General features: G+C 50.1%; 1 protein-coding gene across 1 annotated transcript in view; it reads left to right on the forward strand.

Annotated features, from left to right (window-relative positions):
• Positions 1 to 16,447, forward strand: part of VWF (von Willebrand factor) — a 139,193-nt gene that overhangs the window by 23,224 nt on the left and 99,522 nt on the right. Inside the window, exons 7-10 of the mRNA XM_025930120.2 lie at positions 12,273 to 12,489; positions 14,156 to 14,278; positions 15,162 to 15,273; positions 16,051 to 16,097. Coding sequence (XP_025785905.1) covers positions 12,273 to 12,489; positions 14,156 to 14,278; positions 15,162 to 15,273; positions 16,051 to 16,097 — 499 coding nt within the window. The remainder of the gene's footprint in view (positions 1 to 12,272; positions 12,490 to 14,155; positions 14,279 to 15,161; positions 15,274 to 16,050; positions 16,098 to 16,447) is intronic.

A 16,447-nucleotide genomic window follows, 5' to 3' on the forward strand; every position in this document is an offset into this window, starting at 1 on the left:
TGGTAGCCTTTGTGTCTTGGTGGTTAGGGTGTTGGGAGGGTGATGCTTTAGGTGGGGAAAGACCTCCCTTGATGGACGACCCTACTTCCCCTTGGAGTTGGGCTGCTGGGGCTGAGAGAGGAGAAACAGCCTGTCACTGGGGTGAAGCTGGGCCCTTGTCAGCACAGGGATTGTCCTAGTGAGGCAGGGACTCACTGTCTTGGGGGTTTTCTTGGAGGTGTTGTAAGTCAGGCCCCCCCTGTGCAGGGAATGACTGGGGACCTGTCAGGAGCAGCATCTGTAGGGGGAGAGAGAGGCCATGCTGGGTGTGGGGAAGGTGAACAGCCATGTAGTTACAACTGGGGCCTCAGCTGATCCTTCAAGGAGCTCTGAAAGCTGGGGTGGCCCTGCTAGACAAGCCTGTACTGATCCTATATACAGTGACCATGCTGGTCACTGTATATAGGATTCCTTTGGGCAGGGAGGCTTGGGCTGAGGGCAATGCCTGCAGATGACTCCGCTGTGAGTCTTTACCAGCCAACCCTCTAGGCCGTGAGTGGATGAGTCCTTGGCTTTGAAGGGCATCTGCGCTGTACCCTACAACCCCTGTGGAGCGGGCCACTTAACAGCACCATCTCCCAGCCTCCATCCAGGGAGCAACCACCCTGTTCCATCCCACAGGAAGAGGGTGGTCCCTGCTTCTGTCCAGGACCACAGCCATGACAGGACTTGACAGGCCACAGTGGGCCTGTACAGTTCTGCAGGGAGATGAGGAAATCACAGCCATGGGAGGTTAAGTAGCTGCCAAAGTCACCAGCTAACAAGCTTCAGAGTCAGAATTCACTGTCTCTGGCTTCACCCCCCTCCCTCCTCCCTTGTTCTGGCTGCATTGCCTCAGGCTGCTTGTTATCTCTGCCTGTGGCCCTTGAGTTTTCCCTCAGGAGTTGGCTTCCAGGATTCTTACGGTTCCTTTCAGCTCTAAAACTTTGTGTGTTTCTGTGGATTGGGCTAGAAAGTCAGTTTATAATAAGTTGCAATAAACATTCAGTGGGAATAGGCGGTGGTATGTGTCTGGAGATTGGGACAGCCTCCATGGTATTAACCCCCAGTCAGCCCTTGCAGAAGTCTGATCTTCCCCAAGTCTGCACAAAAGTAGAGAAACTCCAGCTCTCTCCTACTCCAGAAGCAAAATAAACACACACACACACACACACACACACACACACGCACACGAGAGAGAGAGAGAGAGAGAGAGAGAGAGAGAGAGAGAGCGCTTCATTACTGGCTGGTTACTCACGCAGTGAGTCTTTTCTGTTTTTGTGGAACAATCTGATCTCCTGAACCAAGGACCATGTCAGGCACAGGAAAACTATTCTAACTTGATGTTTCATCCAGCTGCCTAGATTGTAAACACAATTTCCAATTTATAAACAAGCACATTCCCAATGCCTCTTTTTTGTGTTGCCAGTGTTTCAATCGTGCTAGGTTTCTGGCTAGCCCATGAACATCCGTGGCACCTGGAACGTAGCCCAGTACCAGCCACTGACCGAGGCAGACCAAGTTCTAACACCCGAGGGGAGGGTGAGGTTGTGTGGAAGAGAGTAGCTTCCTCTTCTTTCCAGGAAAACTTTGAAATATCTGGTCCTTGCCCTTGGTAGTTCCTTGATATTCTCATCCGTGGGCCTCAGCATTATGCTAAAGATATGGGTGTGGCGTCAAGCCACTTCCTGGCTCTGTAACTCTGAGTGAGACATGAACTTCTCCAAGCATCAGCTCCTGCAGAGTAAAATAGGCATAGGAAGAGTGGCCGCTGCACAGGACCACAGTTCAGGATGAGAGAGAGAGGCTATGGGTAGGCTGTTTAGCCCAGTGGGGCTCAATCCTATGAGCTGTTCTTGTTATTATTATCATTATTTATTGGCTCCTGATGTTCTCCCGCTGTCTGCTCACTGCTGCAGCATCTGTACTATGGGATGGGAAGAAGCCAGACACACTCAGGACTTTAAGCATAAACTCTAAAATTAAATTTTTCCCCCCACCCTCCTCCCAGTTGTAACCCCGTTCCTTTTGGGGAGCTGAGCCCAGTGCGAGGTTAGGAGAGAAGGTGTCTGGGGGCGCCTGGGTGGCTCAGTTGAGCATCCAACTTTGGCTCTGGGGGCGCCTGGGTGGCTCAGTTGAGTGTCCAACTTTGGCTCAGGTCGTGATCTCGAGGTTTGTGAGTTCAAGCCCCGCTTCTGGCTCTCTGTTGTCTGCAACAGAGACTACTTCGGATCCTCTGTTCCTCTCTCTCTTGGCCTCTACTCCGCTCACACTCTCTCTCTCTCAAAAATGAAAATTAAAAAAAAAAAAAAAAGGAGAGAAGATGTCTGAACACAGCCACATCAAGGGGTGGGGAAGTGACAGAAGCCAAATTTTCTTCCAGAGCTGCTTGGTAACCCAAGTGAATTTCAGATTGAGTGCCCTCAAGGATCATGTGCAGTGAGGGGCAGAAAGAGAGAGTTTTTATCATTTCTGTCTTTTATGTCCTAACTTACCATTTTGTGGCTGGCAGGTGGTTCACTCTCTCCACCCTTTAGTGTTTGCTAGGCAGGGGTGGGATTAAGGCAGGGGGTGCTGCAGTGGTGAGGTTGTGGTGGGGCCACATAAGTCCTTCTGATATTGAATGGCTCTTTGAGGGCATGGGTTTTGTTTTACTTTATTTTGCAAACACAGGCCAGCACAGAGTAAGTGCTGGATGAATATTCCCCCACCCTCGGAGTACAAAGGAGTACTCCCATTTATCCATAAGAAGTGGGAGATGAAGACAAGGTTTTCACATGGAGAACCTGATACTGGGTTGAGTTGAGGAGGGAGACAGAGCACTTTGTCTCCTGGAGACGAAGGGGAAGGAGGGACAAAGAATCCATGAGAAGCCTTGTTTGTCTCCCTGCCAACCCCCCCAACTTTTGGAGGCTCCAGCTGCAGGCTTGCTACTCACTTTGTCTCCTGGGTGCATTAAAGTCCTTACTAACCAGCGCCCTGGGAGCAGCCTGAGAAATTGGTTACCAAGTTCTTAGTGCTGGGCTGAGGCCCCCAAACGCACCAGACCTCCCGAGGCACAAGCTCCTTCAAGCTCAGAACTAGCTTCAGGGTTGTTTACCTGAGAAGGGAGACCTGACTTTGTCTCAGCCAATCAGGTTGTGTTCACTCAAGTCCGGGGTGCTCTCATTGGTTGGGAAGCACAGCGACTCATCTCCTGGGAGGTGATTAGTGCCATCTTTGGAAGGAATTGTTCACAGCCTGCTTAGTCCCCTGGGCCCCTGGGTTCAGAAGTCAGGTCTGGTAAATGGGCATCATTTACAAGTGCTTGCCATTGTGGCTCTAAGGACTATTTTGTGGTGGCAGAATGTTCTGTGGGGAAGACTGCATTGACCTAAGAACTTTTCTTGAGAGCCACCAGAATCTATTCTCCCACTTCTCTGGGGCGTACCTTCTTTCCAGGCTGGTAGCAAGGAGTTAGCTTCTTCTGAGGAAGGTCATATTACGTATACCTAGGGGATGAATGTTTCCTTGTTATGCCAACAAAACCCAGTGCCTCTCTACTGGGACTGAATAATGGCTTGTTTGATTGCATGCAAATTTACAGTTTTTTCAGCTTTAGAAACAGAAGGCAGGGCTGCTAGATTCTGGAGCTCAGAGTGGCAGACCCAGTAGTAAGAAGCCCCAAGCTCTAAATGCTCAGATAATTAATGATGATTTCAGGTAACTCTACTACACAATTAACATTTTAGAAACATTCTTAGGTTGCCTTTTTTTTTTTTAATTTACATTCTTTCAGTTTGGGTACTGTCTGCAAGGGCTGAATCTTATAAAAGGATCCTGTCTTTGTCCTCAGTGCTCACTATAGCATGAAGCCCAAGGCTGCAGCTGGTCCATCCAATGCTCTTGCTAGTTAGAAAAAGGTGCCCCTTCCTGAAGGCACTTTACCGCTGCCTATTGGGAAATCACCATAATAATCATTAGAAATGTACATAGAACGTACGTGGACATGTGTGGTGTCCACAATGTGAACGATAACCCCGTGGCATATTGCCATTGTACACTGTATGACCTGCGGAAATATATTCGATGGTCATGACCTTGGCCTCACTTCCGCTGGGAAATGCAGTTGCTGCAGCCATCCTCCTCCCCAGGATCACCTCTCCCAGACTGGGAAGGCCATCTCCCGCTTTTGCTGCTGCCATCTGCATGTGAGGTTGCTTTCATGGCTCCGGCTCCAAGGATTCTCTCTGTATTCCCCAGAGTTGGTCCTCAAGATGGCCAGTCTTTCTTGAGAAGACCGAGTGCACCATTTATCACTCAGCCTTCTGGTGGTGAATTTTCCAGCAGCAGCAGCAGCCTCAGGCAGGTGTCTGGAGCAGAAGAAAATTTTTAAATCAACGTCAGGACTCTTAGGCTTCTCATAACTCAGAGTGGCAGTGAGCCCATGTGCTTGTGGTGGGATGGGCATGACCTTGACCAGGGTGCTTTTGGGGGTTTAGCCTTATAGCAGAGATCAGAGGCTGCCACAGGGTTTCAGAGATTACCCTCAAATCAAGCAGAACACGACTTTTTAGTATACTTATTTGACGAACCCTTGAGGAGGGTCAGATGAGGTTTTAGTACTCAAGCTTTCAATTCAAAGGCCTTCCTAACATAAGAATCTCAAAATCCCTTAACAAGTGGCTTTCTTTCCCTTTTCCTTCCCCTCTGGTGAGGAGGAGAATGAGCAAGAATCTGATGGTGCCTATTCGAACATATTTATTGAGGTATTTTGTGTGGCTTGGGTGATACCAAACTATGAAAGTTGGATTGCAGTCCTGTTCAGGGGACAAAACACATAAGACAAATTGAACAACCATGAAAGAGAAAATGCAAATGCCATCTTGGGTCAGTAGAGGACGAATTACTAAAAGAATGGTGAATGGTATTAGCTCAGGGAGTCAGCTCCTATCACAAAGCTGATGATCTTTCCTTACTGGGAGCAGGATGAGTAGAGTGGTTCCACCCCCAGAGCTTGGACAGACCCCAAACCGGGAACCTGAGGATGGTGCTTGGCCCTTCTCCCAGCCAGCCAAGCCCTGCCCTGATCCCTGACGATTGCTCACATGCCTCCCAGAAGACCAAGGCACAGGGTGAGGAGGGTCCTTTGGGATACAGGGACTTCTGTGACATATCCAGTTACCCTACTTCTCATGAGGGCTGTACCCCAATCACCTCAGAGAGAGAAATGTCCAACTCCACAAAACAAAACAAAACAAAACAAAACAAAACAACACATCCATTTGGTAGAAACCTATCAACCAGTTTCATGGGGGCTTTGTGAGTCAGATCTTGGAATGTGGGTAGGAATCCCAGGCCAGCCAGAAGATATAAATAGAATCAGCCACCCCCCCTCATCCATCCTTGCTGGCTGACCAATGACAAACTGTGCCCCACCACAGGGGTGAATTCTTGAACCCACTACTCTGGGTCAGTTCAGGCGCCAGGCGCCCCCATACCTCCCCCAGGGCCAGCCACAGGACACCCACCCCAGGGCTGGAAAGATCAGGGCCTGGGTGAACAATCTTGCACTTTATTAGCTTCTCCTTTCTTTGTTCACTTCAGTCCTAGGAATGCCCCCTCCCTTGTCCTTCGTCAGCTGTTTGGGAACAAACACAATAGCTAAGCTTTAGATCTCTTGCCACTGCTTTTTCTCTTCCCCGCTGTCTGCCACTGGGGAGATGAGCTTCTTTTCTGTCTCCCTCCCTCGAACCGCCTTGGCATCTCCAGAGAAGAGGCCTGGACTTCTTTAATGAACTGAAAATGTGATTATGTTGGGCTGCAATTGGGTCTGCGCACCCACCCGGGCAGGATGAAGTCATGGGCTGATGGAGCTGGGCTAGATATCTCTTGACAGCCTCTGGCACCACAGACAAGAGATGAAGGAGGATAGAAGTAGCCGTTGCCGGGCACTGGAGCCAGGGAGATGCTGGAAGTGTGCAAAAGAGCTGACCATCATATGTCTCTGCCAGAATGGTTCAGCAGAGAGCTGAGGAGAATAACCATTTTCGAACTGTGTGGCTAGTATGGACAACAGACCGATGATAGTAGTTCTAAGCCCTTGATTGCCTTTCCTGTGTAACCTCATTTAGTTTTATTTTGCAGCAACTGGCTTCGATAGGTATTGCTGTCTGTGTTAGGAGTAGGTTCCTCTGTGAGTGACTGTACACCCAAAGTAACAAGGGCTTACACAACATAGAAGTTTATTGCTTTTTCTCGGTGTAGAGAACTTGGGTGGAATGTCCAGGGCTAGCACAGGATACCACGGTATTGAGATCCAGGGTCCTTCTGTCTCGTTTCTCTGTTGTTGTTGACGTGAAGCTTCCAGTTCATGGTCCAAGATGGCAGCTCATGCCTCAAGCATCACAACCATATTCTAGCAGTGGGGAGAGAAGGAGCTAAGAAAGAAGCGCCCTCTCCTTTTGGGGACGTTGCCTGGAATGTTGCCCATGACCCTTCTGCTTATGTCCTAGTAGGCAAAGCTTAGTTATGTCCATTCCTGGCAACTGGGGAGGTGAAGAAATAGAATCTTTGTTCCCAGCGGGCATGTGCCCAGGAGACAGTTGAAATTTGAAGGTTCTATGACTAAGAAAAAAGGGAAGAAGAGATCCTGGGCAACTTTCAATCTCTGCTACACCCTGCCTTCTTTATAGGTGAGGAAACAGGTGCAGAGGGGCAAGATAATTTTCCTACACACACACACACACACACACACACACACACACACACACACACACATACACACACACTATGGAAGTGACAGGGTTGGGATTGCAGTCCAACCATGCTTCTAAAACCTGTGCTTTATCTGCTGTGCTACACTGTTGTCTAACCTGGTTGTGAGGAAACAGTTGGCGAGGTGTGGCTCGCCAATGTGGCAGTTTCCACATTGAGGGTGTGGAAAACCACGTAAATGGTGGTTTGGTGACAGGTGACTGACCTGTGGGATGGAATCAGGCTTTGAGCCCTGCTTGGTACAGCAGTTTGTAAATTACTTAGCTGACACTCTTAAAAATGATAGAGGATGGGAAAGAGATTTTCTGTCTCTCTATGTATTTAATGTTTATTTATTTGTGAGAGACAGAGACAGTGTGAACAGGGGAGGGGCAGAGAAAGAGGGAGACACAGAATCTGAAGCAGTTTTCAGGCTCTGGGCTGTCAGCACAGAGCCCAATGAGGGGCGTGAACTCATGAACTGCGAGATCATGACCTGAGCCAAAGTTGGACGCTTAACTGACTAAGCCACCCAGGCACCCCGGGAAAGAGATTATCTATGGATTATCTATTGATTATGGATTTGGATTTTCTATTGGTACATACTATATTAGACAATAAAACAGAAATGTAAAACATATTCACTTAAAAATAATAAACACATTATATTTAACATGGATGCCATCTTTTTAATAAAAAGAACTATAAATTCCAACAGAAAATGTGGAGAGAGAAAAATGGCATTGTTTCACAGTTTTGCAAATCTCTTTCCTATCTGGCTTAAGAGAAATCAGCTGGATTCCCATGTCAGCTTCTGTAGTCAGTCTGTTGTGATATCACATACCATGTAGCCTCTGGAAAATTCCACTGGACACTCATGAAAAAGTGAGAGCATAAAGGTCAAATAACATCTTAGTATTATTATAAAAATATTTTTGATCTTATGGAGCCCTGAAAGGATCTTGGGAATCCGTAGGAGGTTCCTGGACTACACTTTGTGAACCACTGACCTAGTTAATGTTTTACTCTCTCTATGCCTCAGTTTCCAAATCTGAAAGACTGTCTCTCTTGCCTTTCCCCGAGGAGGTTTGCGTTCTTTGAAGGTGTTGCAGGCTCATGAAGGGCAAGTTTGTGGGAACAAGTGCTGAGGCGGTCTCTGAAATAACTGTTTGCTTTGGGGACATGGGTGATGCGAGAGAAGGGGCGTGGGGGTGGGAATGAGCTGGAGTCAGATCCTAAAAGCCTGGCCTTACTGCCTTTCTAAGGAGCTAGGACTTTGCCCTTTAGGCTGTGGTGGGACACCGTCAGATTTGCCTTGTATCCTGACTTAGGCATATGCTAGAGACCTAGAGACCACATGACCAGTGCTTGCTGAGTGAAGGTTTGGTCACCTCCTACCTGACGACGTCTCTCCCCAGGATCTGAGAGGACACGAGGTCGGCTCCATCTTGGACTTTTTTCTGTCTTGGCACCTGGCCTGGCCTGGCAGGGCTACCTGTGGTGGAGTGGGGAAGGCTGGGGGGAGAGGCACCATGCTGCACTGGGGGTCCTCAGACGGTGGTCATGCTACCATGACCTACTAGGCCAAGTTCAGGACAGAGCTGACCGAAGGAAGACTGTAGGGCAAGATGGAAAGACAAACTTTCCCTTTTGTCTCTGTTGAGGAAGAAATCCTACCCAGATTTTCAGGTGCAGACACAGAGGGCAAAGGCATTGTTCTAAGAAGGGAGGTGGCTGTTTCTGCAGAAATCCACTCCCATCCTGCAAGTGAATAGTCAGAAAACACCCTTCTTGCTGCAGCTTTCTATAAACCATTTAGTACCTCAAGGGACCTCCCAGGAAATGTGCTGAAATACTGGTCCCATTCTTCCTCTGAGCAGGGAACAGACATCTTTGGGCCAGCTGGAGATGGGTCATGCCGGCCTCTGCCCCACATCGCTCTCAAAGTGGGAGGAGATGTCTAGACTCCTGGGTCTCTTCTTTCCTCTGGTTGACACTGTGCTTGGCTGGTGGGAACCCTAGGTATCTGGTCCCTGTGCCTGTGCGAGATGTCCTGTGGGCTGCTCCAGACCCTGTCCTACAGCCTGGGTGATGACACTATCATCCCATGGAGTTGCCTTTTTGGGTTTTTCTCTAGTTGTAAATTGTGGGTGAGGAGAAAAGTAGGCAAGAGCCTGAGCATCCAGTCTTCTCTGGGACACCCTTGGCTGCCCTTTAAGGGTCCAGGAACCTCACTTTCTGAGGGAAATTTCTCATGGGGCACGCTGTGGCATTTCCATGGGGGCATTTCCATGGCAGAATGGAAAGAACTGGACGCAGGCCTCAGCCTCCTCCCCTGAGCCTGAGGAGAGTTGTAGACCCGCCTGGTGCAAAGAAGAGTTGGTCCTTCTCCCATCACCCCACTTGAAAGAAACCCACTTTGTTCCGGAGGAGTATGAGCCTCTCAAATAGCAGATGAAGGAGAGCAGCCCCTCTGTTCACCTCGGAGTCTCCAAGATGATAGTAGTGTGATAATGTTGTCATGGCAACCATTCATCCCTGTTTAGCCTGGGGAGATGGAGATGGGGGGAAAGGGACAAAGATGTCCTTCTGTCCTGCTGGTGAGTTGCCCACCATTCTGGAGGATAAGCCTATTGGCAGAAGGGACAGGAGGGACCAGGATTCTCTGGTGACCAGGAGATCCATGATGATAATATGGAGTCGCCATTTATTAGGTGAAATTTTACATGGGTTATTTCATTCAGTCTTCACTACCATCTCATCAGATAGGAGCTGTTACTATTATCCCCATTTTGTAGAGGAGGAGGGGTTAAGCAAATAGCCAAAGGTCATACAGCTAGCAGGTGGAAGAGGCAAAACTGACATCTGGGGCTGTGAAGTCATAACAAGTCCAGGGACTCTTCCTGGCATTGTCTTCAGAGACCTCAGTTTCCCCTGTGTAAAGGGCTCAGGGTGGCAAATGGAAGTAGGCATGCCATAGCCCAAGACCTCAGCGGTCACGGGTGACCCTACTGCCATCTTCATTCATCGACTGCTTGCTCAGTGCCAGGCACTGCGGTGCCTTCCCACCACCTGCGAGGCAGCGCCTGTTGGTATCATTCCCATGTTACCCAAGGACACCCTTCTCCAGCAAGGCAAGGAGGTTTGCCTCAGCCCCACTGCCAGGAAGTGGCAGAGCTGGGCTTAAGCCAGAGCGTGCTCTCAGCCGCACAGTGGGTGTGGAGTCTCCAAGCTGATGGGAAGGAAGCCAGAAAACTGGAGTCCTGGAGGGAGTGCCGCTCTCAGCTGTTGGCTTCCAAGACGTGGGGCTGCTAATTGTCCGGGCAGGCAGGTCTGCAGCTGCAGCTTCGCAGTTCAGCAGCCCTCGCAGCTGCGGCTTTGCTAACAGGCGGAGGGAACCAGCCACACCCAACTGCTTGGGCCAGCTGGCCCTGGACCTCCTTCGGAGTCCCTCCTGCCCCCGGGTCGGTGTGATCAGGTGCAGCTGTGACATTCCTCCCTGCTGCCTAGTTCCGATGGCAGACTCTGTGCAGGCTCGGTGGGGTGCGGGGGCCCCAGCTCAGGGCCCCTGTGGGCAGGGTGTGGATTTTCCCTGGGACCACAGCTTGTCCCTGGAGCTGCCAGGGCGGGTCTTGAGGATGGTGAGCAGTGTTGGGTCAGATTTCTATTCCTCCGGGCTTTCCACGTTGCCACAAAAGACCCCCCTCCCAGCCTGGCTCTTGATTTACACAGGCTTGCTCTGGCCATCCTTTGGTACAGTTTGAGCAGATTGGATTTCCTTCTCTTCAAACCTATCATTTCTTCCCTCTTTTTTACTGTCCCTTTTGTGAACACTGATTTGCTCTGGTTTATCCTTCAGGACTCAGCCTTCCATTGAGATGCTCTTGTAGTTCTTTCTTTTTAGCTGAAGGTTGTTTTTGTTTTTTTTTTTTTTAAGTATTGATTTATTTATTTTTAAGTAGGCTCCGTGCCCAACAAAGGGCTCAAACTCATGACCCTGAGATCAAGAGTCGCGTACTCTACCGACTGAGCCAGCCAGGCACCCCTTGGCCGAAGGTTTTAAGTCCATGTACTAATTCTCCAGTCTGAGAGCATGTGTATGCATGAAAAAGCTGATGCCCCAGCAGGGAGCACCTATGGTGACCATACTGTATTGTCTCAAGTCCAGGACATGTCATTGTTCCATGTATCACTAAGAAAGAAGACCTGAGGAACAAAGAGAAGGAAAGTAACTGGGAGTGAGAGGCGGAGAAATCACACTGGGGAAGCCTGTTATCAGGGCCAGTGATTATTCAACTCAGTTAGTTGCCTGATTTACTTTGAAAATAGTGTGAACAAATTAAAAACAAATTCTTTTATGTGCTCTGTACATTCTCTTTGGGTTTTGTTTTGATCAATATTCTGACACAGAGGACAGATGCCACTCTAGACAATTTGAATAAAAAGGATTTATTACACCAGGTCAGATGGCTTAGCGGTTATTAAGACGGCTGAATGAAACTCTGTAGGTTGAGAGTCCAGAAGACATTCTCAAGTCAAAAAAAAAAAAAAAAAAAAAGCTGCCAATTGAAGTGTGTTATTGATTGTAAGATGCACACTAAGTTCAGAGATTTTATTTTATTTTATCTTATCTTGTCGCAGAAAGAAAATTTTATTTGCAGCAAAGAAGGAGCTCATGGGGAATGGCTTCTAAAGCTGTACCTCCCAACTTCAGAGGTTTTAAACTACAAAAAAAAAAAAAAGTACATTTAGAATCATTAAGACACAGAACACAGAGATGTTTACAAGTACAATATATAGGGATGTTTGTGCTAACATGTTACTAGAATAGTCAATGACGATTCTGAACCTGCCCTGTGTTGTTGGGTTGAGGGTATCAACAAGGTGGCAAAATCCAAGGACAGCCCTTGCCTGGCAGAGGATCTCAGGGACATTTTCTAGAATCCTAGCTTGTTTTTGCGGGTAGGAGCTGGTTCCATCTGGCCCCAGGAATCACCTGGTGAATGCCCGGAAAATGTACTGCACCCCGATATGCTGAATGTAAATCTCAGCAGTGTCTGCTTTATGCAGCTCCTGGTGCCATATCCTCCTGTATGGTGGGGAAGACCCAGACGGGGAGAGGGGGCTGCTGGGTCAGTGCAAAGCAGACCCTCGTCAGCATTCCTGATGGCCCGACTCCAAGCTCAGCACCCTTCACTCCCCTCCCTCTGCTCGTTCCTTTCCTAGGACCCCGCCTGTCACTGCTGTTCAGAGTGTCAGTGCTGTGGGTTCTGCATGTTCAGGGCTCAGTCTGGGAGATAACCTGAGTCTCTGTCCATCTCTTGTAGCATGAGTTCAGGATTTTGCCTCTGATGGCTGGAGACTTTAATCTGACAAATGTTGATAAGCACCTCCTAGATGTCAGGAATGAAGGAGCTTCCTCGGTTTTCCCGGCGAGAGTGCTTCTTCGTGGAGCCACATTCAGGAAGCCGGGACTGCGGGGTGCTGTTCCGCACTGAAGTGGTGTCTCATTCCTGCAGGGCCCGTGGGAACAGTGTCAGCTTCTGAAGAGTGCCTCGGTGTTTGCCCGCTGCCACCCCCTGGTGGACCCCGAGCCTTTTGTGGCCCTGTGTGAAAAGACTCTGTGCACCTGTGCCCAGGGGCTGCGGTGCCCATGCGTGGCCCTCTTGGAGTATGCCCGGGCCTGTGCCCAGCAGGGGATGGTCTTGTACGGCTGGACTGACCACACTGCATGCCGTAAGTCAGCACCCACCCTCCCAGCTGGGCATGAGTGGTGTCTGTCCTGGAGTGTCACTAGGGAAGCCCTGGGACAGTGTCACAATCCTGGGCCTTTGCCACACCCCAACCGGCCAGTGCCTGCAGGACCTTCAGTGCCTGGGCCACCTGGTCACAGAGGGCTGGCCCGAAGGCGGAATCCCCTCCCCTGAAAGCTGCAGCTGGGAAGACCTTCCCATGCCTCTGTTCTGTGCCATGCCTCCCCCCCCCCCCCCCCCCCCCCGCCCCCGACTCCCTCGGGAAATCTGTTGCCTGGACTTGAGAAACATCCTCCTTCCCTCATGGGACCCTCAGCCATCCTGATCCCAATTCACATCCTCACTGCCTGCCTGTCTGAATTGACGAGGAACAGGGCGTTGTCCCAACTATCCACGGGGTGATCTTGGAGAGCCTGGCAGGCTGTCATTACATCCGTCTCTTGTATTAACCCAGCCTTCCTTCCTCTGGCCACAGTGCTTATCTGTCCCTCCCCCACCCCCCCACCTCACTTGGTGACGCCTGGGGTTTGGATCTCCCAGTCTCAGTGGGCCCCTCATCATTGTCATTGTCACCATTCCCACATTATCGTAACTGAGTAGGAGCTTCTCTGGTTACCTTGTAAGAAGCTTCCCCTCTCTGCAGACTTTCCCTAGATCAAAAGCCATGCAGATGGACAGTCTGTGATAATCATACAGGTCATCCCGGCTGATAGAGACAGAGCGGGGAGCCGGATATTCACACCACATACATGTTTCTCAGTGTGTGTTTTTTCAGTTTATAAATTAGAGCTTTTATCTTTGCTGTGGAGGTGTGAGAAGGGGGTAATTAGCAGCTGGTTTCTCCTCTGTGAGGTGGAGCAGCTGAGTTTTTAGTTTTTTGAAGATAGGGTAGGGGGAGATGCCTGACGTATCTTGGAGGAGAAGGGGTTGGGGACAATCGTTTGGTGTTGTGAAGCCCAGAAAAGAGCGTTGGTGTGTTCCAGTTCTTCAGCTGCTCTGAGCCTCAGTTAGCCACGAGGTCGAGAGACTAAAGAGAGCCAGGCCCTGCCCAGGAGGAGCTGGGTCCAGCGGAAGGGGACAGATGCTTAGGCGATAAGGCTCCGAAGGCTTGCAGCACAGTGGAAGATAAATGTGGAGTGAATGTCACCCACGTGGGGAAGGTGGGCATGAATGGCGTGCACCCCGTGCTGGGTGGGGCCTTTGGGGCCAAGTTCATGAGGAAAGTGGGGCCCTTAGAGGAGGGGTGTGATGGAGGACACATTTACCTCTTGTTTGGCCCCAGGAGGACATTTATTTTCAGCTTAGAGGAGTTTGGTATTACTTTGAGAGGGTTTTAGGTGAAAGGGACCAAAAAAATCCCAAGCTCTTCATGGAAAACAGATGACCGAGGGGAAGGGGTGGTGGTCCCAGGTGACCCTGCTGAGTCTTGGCCAGGCCTTACAAGATGGAAGATGTTCCTTCAGGGGAGGGTGGTTGGCAGGATGGTCTTGGAGGGCATATTGGCCATTTGGGTGCCATTGGGGTGAAGAAGGCCCCTGGGGCCCTGAAGACAGAGGGGAGAAGCAAAAGAACATGAAGGCTCTGAGTACGTATGAGGCTCTCTCTGGGAGGGAGCTGCTCTGGGGAGACCCCTGGCTTTTCCATTTCAGGACCGGCATGTCCTGCTGGCATGGAGTATAAGGAGTGCGTGTCCCCTTGCGCCAGAACTTGCCAGAGCCTGCACGTCAAAGAAGTGTGTCAGGAGCAATGCGTGGACGGCTGCAGCTGCCCTGGTAATAAACTCATTTTATTCACAAATCCGAGACCTTGCCAGTGCCCTGGGCTTGGGGAAGCCAGATGAAGGCTACTTGTGTTTGCTCCCCATTGCTAAAATCAGAAGCCTTTTATTTATTTTTAAAAAGTCTTTGTACCGAGTGATCAGGATGGAGCTGGCGTTTATTTGTAATTGATGTTTTCCTGTTGTACTGTATCCATGAAAGCGCGTGTGTCTAGGAAACAGAAGGATGGTCTGGGCTCCAACAGTGACTTTGTTTGGGGAGCATGTGACCCAATCTGAGCTGCGGTTTTGTTTTCTCAGTGAAGTGTCAGGGAAGCGGTCTGAGTGAACGATCTTTTAAAATGTCTCCTGGGTTTGCCACGTGAGCTCAACTGAAAGAGAGTTTTGCACTAGAAAGTTTTTCTCAGGAGAGACTGAGCTTTGGTGGAAAACCCTGTTTAATTACAGAGAAGTGAGGCCTGTGTGTTTGGACTCTCCTGGCTTGCCCACTGGGAAGACCTTGAACAAAATTCTTGCCTCCTTTCTTCACCTGTGGAACGGAGATTAATAATGCCCTCTCTTTCATTGCATTAATGTGAAAGGTCAGCATCACACAACAAGTTTTTGGAGCTTCCGGGGAGAAGCCCTCAGCCTAGACTCCTGACCCCCTCACTGGTAGACCTTGAGCAAAGCCCTTTCCCCCATTTCTTCAGCAGTAGAGAGGAGATTCATAATCCCCCTCTCCCAGGTTGCACAAACGTGGGAGAGCAACAGTGCAGGACAGGTTCTTTGAGCTTCCTGGAAGAAGCCCTCGGCTGTGATCATTCGTGGGCATTCTGTAGTTGGGAGATGAGCAATGATGGTAAGTTGAGTCTTTGCCTCGATGCCCTTGAACACAGAGGGACAGCTCCTGGATGAAGGCCGCTGCGTGGAAAGCGCTGAGTGTTCGTGTGTGCACGCCGGGAAGCGGTACCCTCCAGGAGCCTCCCTCTCGCAGGACTGCAACACCTGGTAGCTGGGGCTGTGTGCTGTGGGCTGGGGCGGGGGAGGGGGTGCACTAGGTAGTGGCAGGTGTGACAGGACCTGGTTGGGCAGAGGGAGGAGAGGCAGAGATGAGGTGGTTTGGGAGGGTGGAGAAGTCGTTGACGAGGAGCAAGGATGGTGTTATGGATGGGCCTAGAGGAGGGGGTCAGGGAGGGAAGGACGCTTTAAGTGCAAACATCATCTCTAGCTTTCCCCCCAAACTATGCTTTAGTTAATGGCTCTCTCTGAAGAAGGACTGTATGACAGTCACCACGCCACAGGCAGTTTTCTCCTTGAATACATAACCTTTTGTTCCACATCCAGGCCTCTTTCCTTTGCTGTCGTTTCCTTGCTTGGCTGTCTCCCAGGAGTCCCCATGGGCTGCCTGGCATGGTCCTGGGTTGTCATTTTCAGCAGCCCCCCTGATCTCTCTTCCCCTAGCTGTGTGGGGGTAGGGAGCAGTTGGGGGAGTAGGAATTTTCTGGGTGGCTGGTGGATTTTCAGGGACATTGGGTCCCCTAGGTTTTCTTCTTCCATCTCTCCATCAGGGCTTCTTCCCCTTGGCATGGTCTCCAAGATTCCTCTGTGGCCACAGCCCTGTGCTGTTCACCTTTAACCTCATAAAGATCCCCCCTCACGCCAGCTCCTTTCTCTTCCCAGATCCCTTCCTTTTGGGGGCTGTGGTATCTGTGACGAGCTCTTGATCTGTTCATGTACCCTTGTGTTTGCACAACTACCCATGACCTGTGCTGCTCTCCCCAACAGCATTTGCCGAAATAGCCTGTGGGTCTGCAGCAATGAAGAATGCCCAGGTAGGTGATCTTTTGCTCATTCCCTCTCTCCTCTGAATGGAGAGGTGTGTCATCCTTGCCAGACAGGGAGGGCCACATCTCAAGGCAGGGAGGAGGTAGCCTCTGCACCACAGCTGTGGCCCCCTGACTACAGCTGTGGTTTCTGATACCAGCTGTGCTAACCCACTCATGGGCCAGCAGAAGGACATCTTGTGTAGCTGAAAGGGCAGAATGCACCTGGTCTAAGGTTTTATTGTTGTTTTCTGGTCACCTGTTTGCTCAAAGGATTATGGTTGAATGAGCTGTAAGGACTGTGAGGTCACAGTTGACTAAACAAAGATGATGCAAATTCTTTGGAAATTAAGAGGAAG

The sequence above is a fragment of the Puma concolor genome, chromosome B4 (genome assembly GCF_028749965.1).
Source record: "Puma concolor isolate L17-30 chromosome B4, mPumCon1.1.hap2, whole genome shotgun sequence".
Taxonomy (NCBI): domain Eukaryota; kingdom Metazoa; phylum Chordata; class Mammalia; order Carnivora; family Felidae; genus Puma; species Puma concolor.